Source organism: Kryptolebias marmoratus, linkage group LG15 (assembly GCF_001649575.2).
Source record: "Kryptolebias marmoratus isolate JLee-2015 linkage group LG15, ASM164957v2, whole genome shotgun sequence".
Classification (NCBI taxonomy): Eukaryota; Metazoa; Chordata; class Actinopteri; order Cyprinodontiformes; family Rivulidae; genus Kryptolebias; species Kryptolebias marmoratus.
In genome coordinates, this window is record NC_051444.1 from 28,759,313 (window position 1) to 28,771,191 (window position 11,879).

Consider the following 11,879-nt stretch of genomic DNA (forward strand, 5'->3'; position numbering starts at 1 on the left):
GGGCGGAGCTGTCAACTGACCACTACCTGGTGGTGAGTTGGCTCCGTTGGTGGGGGAGGATGCCGGTCAGACCTGGCAGGCCCAAACATATTGTGAGGGTCTGTTGGGAACGTCTGGCAGAGTCTCCTGTTAGGCGGAGCTTTAACTCCCACTTCCGGGAGAACTTCGAACATGTTCCGGGGGAGGCGGGGGACATTGAGTCTGAGTTTCGAGAATTAGTACAAAGTTTGAAAGGAAAGAATAAGATCTTGGAAGATAAAGTGATAAACATGGAGACGAGATCCCGGTTAAATAATTTGAGGCTGGTGGGACTGCCCAAGGGTGCTGAGGGACTGGACCCCTGCTCTTTTTTAGAACAGTAGATACCAGAAGTGTTAGAGGCGCCCCCCCTCCTAAGCCCTATAGTGATGGAGAGAGCACATCGGGTCGGACCGAAACGAGGAGACGGAGCCCAGTCGAGAGCTTTAATTATGAAGTTCCTGAATTACAAGTAGAAGACGGAGGTTATAAAAGCAGCACAGACGAGGAAGGGCATCCTCTACAAGAACTTTCAGGTGCAATTCTATAGTGAAGGCTCGCCGTAATTTCAACTTGGCAGACTCACCCAGCTGTCCAGCATCACTCATTGCAGACCTTCGCTCGCAGCTGCCAATTAACATCCAGATTCGGGATATAAGGCTCCCCATCCACGGCTCCTCCTGCTCGCCAGCAAGTTTCGTCCCGCCACCTCCCCCATCTCCACCCTCGCTTTCTCAAGCTCCTCAGGACTCCCCTTTCTTGTCCTCCACGCCACCACCAGGTCCGGGTCCCGGGGTAAGACTACCCTAATCTCTCACCCTGCATCGATCATTCAAGCTCACAGCCGTTCTCTGCAAACTCGTCTTCTGCCGGGGCCCAAGCGCCAAAGACCTCTAACCAATAAAACACTCTTTATCTTTAACAGTCTTTATCTCTCCGTGTGAGTCTCTCCAGGTTGAAATGATCTTACCACTGAAGTCAACGAGCAGCAGAGAGGATATAATGCAGTACAACAGCAGCTCCAAAAGATGGGTCTCAAACACGGCATTATACATCCCGCTAAACTCATAACTCACAGAGACCAAACCCATACTTTCAACAACCCCACGGATATGTAAGCATTTACAAACAAGATAAAAGGGTAACCAATACACGTAGGTGGGTAATTAAAAGCTAGTTATTGCTGAATGTTTCCTTTATATAATATGTTTGCACAGCCAATGTATAGCGTTAAATACGTCTATACTCTTAAGCAGCAAAGGGCAGGGGAAGCAACGTATCTTCATTTCTCTGTATTACAGCCTCAAAGGCCCAGGGGACCAATCCAGGGATATATCCTGAGCAGTAGCGGGAAGCAAAGAAATAGGGGGGGGAGGGGGAAAGTCCCTTTCCCTTTCCCTATTAAGTTGGGAAAGGGATGTTGGTTTATAAACATTCATTATTGTTTTCAGAGTTCCTTTTTGTGTTTAAATGTGTTAATGCTCTCAGACAGTTTGTTAGATGTAACAACAGTTTATGTAAAAGGGTCAGTCTTTTCATTTTAAACGGTGCAAAATATAGAACCTAAATTCACAACATGGAACTGTAAAGGTTTGCAAAAGCCAAAAAAATTAAACAAACCATGAATAAATTAAAAGACTCCAACTCAAATATTGTTTTTTGCTAGGGACAATGTTAAAATTGCCAGAAGATGGCAAACATTTATGCATTTGCATTTTACTTCTTATCCTAGGGGTGTGATGATTCTGATCGACAGGTCAGTACCATTCCAAGTCTTCAATATAATTAAAGACAAATTTGGTAGATATTTAGTTGTTCAGGGTTGACTATTCTCAAAACGTCTCAATTTGGTAAATATATATGGCCCCCAATATAGACAAACCAAACTTTTTTACTAACCTGTTTATTATGATAGCCTCTCTCTCAGGAGAATATATTATTGCAGGAGACTGGAACTGTACATTAGACCTGTTATGGGACATCTACAGGGATTAACAAAACCCACAACTAAAGTCGACAGACTATTCACTATTTTATTAAAGAATTAAATATTTTGGACATTTGGAGATTTATGAACCCGAATGATATTGCTTACTCATATCACTCATAAACATTTCAGACATACTCACGTATTGACTACTTCTTAATTTCAGCATCACTTACTTCAAAAATATAAGATTGATATTATGACAGTATGCTGATATCTGACCACGGACCATGCTGTCTTTTATATACAGATCAAAACCTGGTTGGAGAAATTACTAGATGGACTTCAAACCAAAAATGGCTACTAGATAAAAGATTTATCAAATTTGTGGGGAAAGAAATAGACCACTACTTTAATGAGAACACAACACAGATATCTGCAGCAATAAGGTCTGAAGCAAATGGACACATCATTAGTTATACCTCAACCAAATCCAAAGAAATAAGACTGAAAAGACAAAAATTAGAATCTAAAATACAAACTTTACAAAAACAGTTCTTTAACAATAATGTCCTTGAAGTAGAACAGGAGCTACTACTGTTAAGAGCTGAATGTAATAAGTTAATGGCAGGCAAAGCGGCCTCTAGTATGCTCAAACTCAACCAAACATTTTATGAACAGGGAGGGAAATCTGGCAGGCTTCTGGCCTGGCAGATTAAACAGTTGGAAACAAGACTGAGCATAACTTGCATTGTTAATGACAACAGTGAAATCATAACAGACCCCAGCAAAATATTTTGAAGTATATTGCACAAACCTGTATAAATCTCAAATTAAATTTGATCCCCAAGCTCAGAAAACATTCTTAGAAGAATTAACTATTCCAATCATTTCCCAGGAATTTAGCGAACAGTTAGAGGCAGACCTGACAGAAGGAGAGTTAAATGCAACAGTGGACGGCATAAAGGCAGGTAAAGCGCCGGGACCAGATGGCTGCCCAATTGGCATATAAAATACTTATAGCTAAGCTACTCAAACCACTGTTAGATGTCTTTGTGGAGGCATTCTAAACAGGAAGTTTACCCAAATCTGTGACAGGAGCACTAATACCATTACTCCCAAAGCCATGAAAATCAAGAGACAGATGTGGAAGCATGAGACCAGTAAGTCTCCTAAACACTGATCTTAAAATCCTGTGTAAAGTTCTCACTAACAGGTAACAAGAATTGATGCCCAGCATAATACACAGAGACCAAAATGGTTTTTATCTTAGGTGGTCAGAGATTCCATAATGTCTGCTGGACTCTCAACATCATTCAGAGTCCAACAGAAATCCCAGATGGAGCCTTCTTATCTTTAGACGCTGAGAAGGCTTTTGATAAAGTAGAAAGGCCATATCTCTTTAATGTCTTGGGAAATTTTGGTTTTAAAAAGGATTTATACATTGGATTCAACTACTATATCACAACCCCAGTACTGAAATCATAACAAACCAAAATATATCAAGCCCACTTATAATAAAAAGAGGCTGTGGTCAGGGATGCCCACTGACGTCGCTATTATTTGACAATGGAACCACTTGCCATAGCCATGAGAACACACAAAGGAATTATGGTAATTAAAACTGGACAGATGAAGCAAAAACTTGCTTTGTATGCAGATGATGTTATCTTGTACATTTCGAACCTTAAAAAATCCATCCCAGCTCTGCTGGATCTAATTAATCAGTTTAGTAAGGTCTCAGGATACACAAAAAATAACTCAAAATCTTCAATTTTATTAAGTAATAAAGAAAAAGGAGAATGCTTGTTACCAAAAGAACTCCCATTTGAAGTAGTAGATCAGTTGACTTATTTGGGAATATAAATTGGACCTAAACTTGATTCAGTAGTAGAAATCAATTTTATACCCTTAATGAGAGAAATAAGACAGCTAATTAATAGATGGATGCCTCTGCCTTTATCCCTTATTGGTAGAATTAATGTAATCAAAATGAGCAGCTTGCCTAAAATAGTGTATTTATTCCAAAATATGCCCCTACATCCACCTGATGACTCATAATCATACCCTCAGAATCACAACTGGAAAAACCTATGGTTAAAAATAACTCAAGCAAATAAGTAATATCAAAACTTTATAATCTATTAAAGTCAACTTCATCAGAAAACAGTGATATAATTTGAACATGCAGTGTAGCTACTTCGATCCATCGGCTTAGCCGCTGCTGGCTGAGTAGGTTTTTGGTACTGTGACGCGTCTCCAATATGCCATGATGAGCCCCACCTGTGTTTTCATATTTATTTTCAAAAGTCATAACAATAAACTGTGGCTTAATCAAAACAATAAATATATGATCAGGACTAAAAAAATATGCAAAATGACATTCAAATTAATGATTTAGAATGCCTATTATGGCTTAAGAATGAAATGACAGTGCCTAAGACTGACGGTCAACAGAAAAGTTTGCAAAAAAAAAAAACCCTCACCCCAACTACTTCCTGAGTATGCCCGTATCCAATAAATAACATGCGACCACGCCCCTAAGCAATCACCTGGGGTGTAGAAAAACTTGAACATCTGTGCCACCATAACAGATAAACAAAATAAAACATTCATTTTGGCTCTTGCATGCAGTGAGGAATTAAGAGTGGAAATTACCCCTGAGAAGTGGAATTTAACTTGCACAAAAGCTCACACTCAATCCATCAGTACAAAATTTAGATTATTGCCTAAATAGGCCGCTCATTTTAGACAGTTAAAATGGATGGAACCAGAGATCCAACAGGGTGTGAAAATCTTTCTACTGTACTGCGCTTTGTTGAAGACAGTTATGCTATAAAAGAGAGACTACTGATAATTGCTACAGCAGAAGCAGGTGATGCGAAAACTCTCACACAGACACTTATCTCAGAAATAAGTAATGCTGGCGTGACAACAGACGAAATAACCAGCCAGGTTTATGATGGAGCCTCTCTTATGTCAGGAAAAGTGGGTGGGGTTCAAGCACTCCTGCAAGAGGAACTTGGCAGAGAAATCCCATATGTTCACTGCTTTAATCACCAGCTTCACTTAGTTATAGTTCATGCCATGTCTGCTGAGGCGGCTATGTAAGATCTATTCAGTGTCTGCAATGCCCTGTCCAAGTTCACACGAAAGCCAACTGTTGCAGCTATATATCAGGGAAACACACTAAAGCGTTTACTTGAACAGCGCTGGACAGGACACTTGGCGACAGTGGAGGTTATTCTGAAATCCTTTCAGGAGATTGATGAAGTGTTGGATCATGTTGAAAAAGCAGCATCATTTCCAGCAGACACAAGGATGGAGGCAGAAGGGTTGCGTAGTGCTGTGTCCAAATCAGGCTTTAAATTTCATGCTCTAATAGTGCAGAAGATTCTGGCAATTCTTGAGCCACCTAACAGGATGCTACAGTCAGAACTAATGAGTCTCCAAACAGCTGTTCAGCTTGTGAATAGTGCCACAGAGTGTATTTTGGCCCTGCACACAGAAGACGTATTCATGAAGTTGTGGAGTAAGAGTGGTGGAGCAGAAGCTGCTGACAATGTCAGTCATCAGAGAAAGAGAAAGTGTTGTGTTAGCAGAAACCTGAATGATTGTGGAGCAGACTTCAGGAGCAAGAACACAGGAAGGTCAAGAGATTAAAGAACAACAAATGCTGTTTTACAGCTGCACTGATGCTGTTGCAGGGGAAATTGCACACTGTTTTGGAGAGCGAAACAGCACATTGATGGAAACTTGCTTATGTTCATCCAGAAAGTACCTCCTTCCTGGACCCTGAAAAAATTAAACCCCTGCTTCTTCTAACAGGAACCCCAATAAATGAAGCTGAGTTTGCTGTTGCCCGTCAACACATTCTGAAACACACAGAGAACTGTACACCACCAGATGAAGGGAAATGGACAATTAAAACAGTTCTTTATCACTTCCACAGCACCCTGGAGGAAATGCCTAGTGTGCTCACAGCATTTAAAACTACCTTAACCTTTGGAGCCTCTACAGCCATGTGTGAAAATTCTTTTTCCACTTTGAAAAATGTGTTCGGCGAGCACAGAAGAAGCATGTCACATACCCAGAAAGCTTGTTTAATTCAACTTGCCTTTGAGGTTATGTCAACGTTTATTTACATATTTATATAAAATAAAATGACTATTTACCAGGCCCCCCCTAAAATATTTCTCAGCCCCCCAGCTAAATTCTTCTGGAGCCAGTTCTGCTGTAACTGACCCCCACATGCACCTGTCTGAGAGCCTTTTTTAGGGTTCCAAGCCCGCAGAAGCGAGTAGATGGCCAATGCAAGGCATGGCCATTCACCTGCTCTCAGCAGAGCAGGGAACTCTATTGTTTTTGTACGGATTTTTCATCCGTACAAATTCTTCTCCGGTAAAACGTGTTGGCCAGAAAAAACAGATACTGCTGGGGAAAAGCCAAACTAGACAGTCTGATAGAAAAGCCCTACCGCTACTCAGACAAAAAAAATCATATTGTTCCATACCTAGTGGGCGCTTTTTGCTAATAACTCCTAAACTGCAAGTCCTACACTCAAAATCTTGATGGAACCTTAAAGTTTGGATGATTCTGCATCACTTTTACATTGGCCACGCCCACTTCTGTCTAACTAGATTTTTTGCTATAGCGCGATAAAGGCAAAACCTACTTTCAAATACTACTCCACTTTATACGCTGGATCAACGTGAAACTTGGTGCATAACATCTATAAAACAATCTGCTAAAGCGATGATTCAAAAGTTTTAAAAGTTTTTAATTTTGTGCGAGTGACGCAATACCAAACACTTCAGCACTAGCTAGCACAACGGTTAACTATGAATGTCTCCGCCATACTTTAAGATTATAGAAAATGCATTTAGATCCCAATAGTGGATGAGATGTTGCCACTTTGTATAAAATTTTATGCAGTTACACTTAGAGGGGGCGCTATAATTTCAAAAAGTTTATATCTGAATAACCGCTTGATGTATTGACACCAAACTTGGTACAGATGACCAAGACCGCATCTTAATACGATATCTTGAATATTATAATGAAGTGGGTGTGGCTTATATGCTATCTCACATTTGAGCTTTGAACTCGGCCAAATCGAATTTTAACTTGGCGGAAATGGACGATCAATTATAGAATTGTGCTCTCTATGTTTGAGGACAAAAGTTTCAAAATTTGACCTCTAGGTGGCGCTGTTCCAACAAGAAATGCCTTTTTGCAAATCCTTTCACAACTACTACATGTATGCACAGTATCTCTATTCTGGTGTTTTCTGTAAACCATGCTTTATTACTTGAGTTTTGAAAAATAAAATTAAAATATGCTAATTAATAGAAAACTTGCAAAATATGTGGAACCTACTTTTGTTAACTCCTCCCGAGGCTCAAAGCCAATTGAAGCAAAATTTCACGTGGTATGACTGGGCAGTCGGCTAACCAAACGATGTGAACGGATTTTCAAAAAAAATTCCGGTTTATGAATTATGCATAAACAAAAAAAAAGTTCCCCCCAAAAAGTTTATTGAGTGTAATTTCAGAATAGTTACATTTTAGAACACTGGTGCCTAAGGCCGAATAAAGGGTTTCTTTTCATTTTCATATTTTGGTATTTTGTGAATGAATAATATATTTTAGATTAATTTATTTCTTTGGGTCTGTGTATAAAATGGCAGTTAGCTTTTTCTTCCTGAGATTTCTTCAGAAATTATACCATTGTACCTCACAGACTCAGTCCTCCGGCTGAAAGACGCTGCAAAGCCACGCCGGAGCCAAGTGGAGAGAGGCGGAGCATGGAGGTTAGGAACCCATTGATAACTGCTTGCAGTTCTAGTTCTTGATTTTTCTTTTCATTTTGTGGTATGCTGGTTTAACTATTCGGTCATTTGTTCTGACCTAAATGTTCGGATCATATGTTTATTCATATACGAATATGTATGTGTCATTGGAATCCATACAAACTTGAACTAAATAAGTGTGACTTGTATTTCTACTGTTATTAAAAACAACGAATGTGCAAATGGTTTCTCTGAAATTCAAATAAAAATAATGTTTAAAAAAAATGTTGTTTGAGGGTATGTTGTTAACTTGTCACTCTTGGCTCAAATCCTAACCTTTACTTAACTGTAGATAAGGACAGAAATATATGGGTAAATAATAGTATGAGTAAGGGTATGAGTACGAAATGGCACCAGCTTTGTACGAAGTGGGGATACAAAGTAGGGATACGTGGTAGGAATACAACGTGGGAAAAGTACATATTAATCATAAAGTTATCTGAAACAGGGTTAACAGCTTCATTGCATATTCAAAGTGGCTCATATAATAACGTCTACATGTTCAAACTGGACTGCTGGAGTGCAAAAATAAACCTCCAACAATGTGAGCAAAGTGGTATGAAAATTCTGGACTTTCATCATCAGAAGGAAACTATTTCTTAACACAGTTTGTTTTGTCATCATATGAATCACAGAAAATATTGCTTCTAATACCTATAAAATTATGCTCACATTAAAAGTAAAAATTCCTAATTTAATGTAATCATTTCTGTGTTGTTGCTCTCTAAACCTAGGAGAGTTGCCTCCTTAATCTGGTATGAAATGAAAAAATAAAACTAAACTGAAAAGAGGAAGACATAAGATAAAATGTTTAGAAAATATAAGAAAAAATGTAATTTTACCTTGAAAATAGAATCCAGGTCTGTCTGGTAAACACAAGAAGAGGTGTGACTGAAACTGAAAAAAAATAAAATAATAATAATATTATGTAATAATATAATATTTTTAATTGTTAAAATCACATAGCTGAAGACAATAATCCTTTCAGGCCTTAAATTGTTTATATGTAATTTATAACTTTTGTCTCATTAAGCATTACACAACATACCCACCCCCACCCACTGACCCACCCGCAGTCTCCCACCTAATGCTGGTCAGCACAAAATGACTGGAATTATCCTATCACTAAACTTTTTAAAAACACTGCTATCCTCTTGTTTCAGTGTGTCTAAAAATACACACCTTCGGTAAAAGGTTGTCCATCAGGTTTTTCACGCTGCTTCCAGTTAAGTGAGCTGAATGCTGTTTCCAGTAATGAATAACTATAAATAACCAGCTTTGGCTTCAACGTGAAGATTTAAAAAAAAATCCTATGAAATAAACTTGTGTATTTTCAATTCTTGAGAAAATGTCTAAATGTTTCTTTTTTTTTGTACAGTCATATGAGAAACCTCTACTTTTATTTCTTTCTAATCAGAGGTTTCTCCATGTTGGAAGTTGATACGTTCGTCTTTAGACTTCTCAGTCCACATAGATATTTGTTAAATGTATGTGGTCTCTTGACTGTCAAATGGCTTCAAAACAAAATAAACCTTCAATAGTCACATTTCAGGTTATGAAATGAATTCAAGGGTTTTTAACAGTTTAACTAAACTTTGTCTATTGGTCAAAATACAGCTAAAATGATAAATAATTGATTTAAATTCTCACATGTTATGATCAGAGTGGCCTCCACCTTGGAATTCAATTGGTTCCATTTTTGACTGGTCACTCTTCAGAGACACACAGCTGGGCCCAGATGGGTCTGAACAGAACAGCCTATCTTGGCTTCAACACAAACATTAAACAAATGTCAGGCTATGAGCTGAAAGTAAAGACATTTTATGACTGAGATACAATCTCTGTGCTTATCAGTGAGAATCTGGTTCAGATTCTTACATTTGTTGATCAGAGGAGCCTCCATTACTGGACCCATCAGGTTCCTCCTTAGACCTCTTAGTCCACGTAGACATCTGGCCCATAAATGAATGTGGTCTCTTGTCTATCGAATGGCTTTAACCCAAGATAAACATTTAAAAGTCACATTTCAGGTTATCAATTGAATTTAACATTGTTATCTATAATTTACCAAATTTTTCAATACATGTCAAAGTCTTACATTTTATAAACACCACGGTCTTAATCCTCGAATCTATTTGGTTCATATTTGGACTTGTCAGACCTCATAGACACACAGCTTGGCACATTGGAAACTGATCTATTCCTGAACATTTTTCTTCAATACAAAACATACAAAATAGATGACAAGAGAGCAGATCTATGAGCTGAAGAACAGTCAGTAACAGCACAATGTTTATTCCTACCTATCAGTTGCGCTTCACTAGTCATTTGGTGCAAATAGAGCAGTTTTAGAGGTAAAATCGCCTTCATCTGTTTCCTCATTGGAAGTCATTTTTGAGTGTACAACCTTAGAAAGATAACACAAACTGGTTTGTAAAGTAAAGATATTTTAAAAAGAAGAGCAATATGTACAATGAGTCCTACCTGCCAATGTGTAATCCAATTAAAAAAAATTTAAAACAATGTAAAAAAGTGTAATCCTCCTAGGGAAGATTGTACATCTGACTTGTTACATCAGCCACTGAAGTCTTGTCAAACCAGAAAGTCTTCCTGGTTGCCAGGTGTGGCAGGTCCACAAGGGCAGGCAGCTGCATTAAAAAAAAAACAACAGTAGCAGCAAAAAAAAAAAAAAAACATTCGCCTGAAAAAGTAGTTCCTCCTAACAAATAATGTAAATTACTTATTACTTAGCTTGCTGTGTATTGTTTTGTTTTGTATCGTTTAATTGGAATTTAAAATGTTTGCTGGTAAGACATTCTCAGTTTTTTTACTTGTCTGCAGTTAAAGACCACTGACTGCATTAGTCAGTAGATTTATCATATTTGTGCCTGTAGGCAGTGATCGGAACAGCAAGCAGCTCCAATAAATTTTCACTAGGGCAGAAATAAGTCTGCTTCATGTACTTAATCTACTGGCTTTCAGATTCAGATTGCTGAAAAATGAGCCGTCACCCCAGTCTGAGGTCAAGAGCGCTTTTGGAGCAGGTTATCATCAATGATGTCTCTACGTTCCTGCATTCATCTTTCCAACTATCCTGACTGGTCTGCTAGTTCCTGCTGCTGAAAAACATCCCCATAGCATGATGCTTCCACCACTATGCTTCACTGTCGTGATGGTACTGGCCTGGTGATGAGCGATGCCTGGTTTCCTCCAAACAGGTTTCCTCAGTCTTTGTCTCATCAGATGAGAGAATATTGTTTCGCATGGTCTGAGAGTCCTTCAGGTGCCTTTTGGCAAACACTAGACAGGCTGCCATGCACCTTTTATTAAGGAGGGGCTTTTGTCTGGCTACTCTATCATACAGACCTGATAGGAGGATTGCAGCAGAGATGGTTGTCCTTCTGGAAGGTTGTCCTCTCTCCTCAGAGGAACGTTGGAACTTTGACAGAGTGACCATCAGGTTCTTGGTCTCCCCGAGGCTCTGTGCAGCTGCAGCCACGGTCGAGTTATGGTCGACATTACTACATAACATGACTTGGCTGGAAGGTTTGGCTCTACCCCAGCTTGTCACCCGGACCGCAGTTGTTAAAACTATTCAGAATTTCAAAATGGCTCATATATTTCACATTCCTTACATATACACTGTTTCCAGCGGGTTGCCTTGGCCGTGAGTGAATACAATGGTGCGTTCAGGGTCATACGCGGGAGAAGTGGGAGAGGTCCATTCTTAAAGTTTGTACAGTTTATTGTTTGCATAATGCTAATGGCGCCACATATTGTCCAAAACAGTTTTTTAAGGCGAACTTAGTCTCTGGCATTAGTTGGTTTACTGCCAATCACATACATATGGTGGATAGAAAGTGTTGAGCCACAATTCTCACAGCACCTACGTTTCCTGAAGGCAACATGACTGACAGGAGTCTTCTTCTGTCAACCATGATTCCACGCCCCTCTCAGTTGAAACCACACCCCCTATGCAAAATCCAGACCAAAAGTCTAAAACTGAAAAAAACTGATATGAAAGTAAAAAAATAGATGTATAAGTGGAAAAAAAGATTTGAAGCTGAAAAAAAAAAAAAAAAA

The 11,879-nt window shown here is 38.9% G+C and overlaps 1 protein-coding gene across 3 annotated transcripts in view; it reads right to left on the minus strand.

Annotated features, from left to right (window-relative positions):
• The window catches only part of LOC108228490 (protein NLRC3), a gene marked incomplete at its 3' end in the record, with an annotated part of 18,418 nt that extends 7,984 nt beyond the window's left edge, over nt 1-10,434 (minus strand). The window contains 6 exon segments of one of the 3 annotated variants that reach the window (XM_017404046.3): nt 8,639-8,693; nt 9,447-9,563; nt 9,675-9,788; nt 9,895-10,011; nt 10,100-10,203; nt 10,281-10,434. In XM_017404046.3, coding sequence (XP_017259535.2) covers nt 8,639-8,693; nt 9,447-9,563; nt 9,675-9,757 — 255 coding nt within the window. 3 annotated transcript variants of the gene reach the window in all.
• Between the last annotated feature and the right edge of the window lie 1,445 nt (nt 10,435-11,879).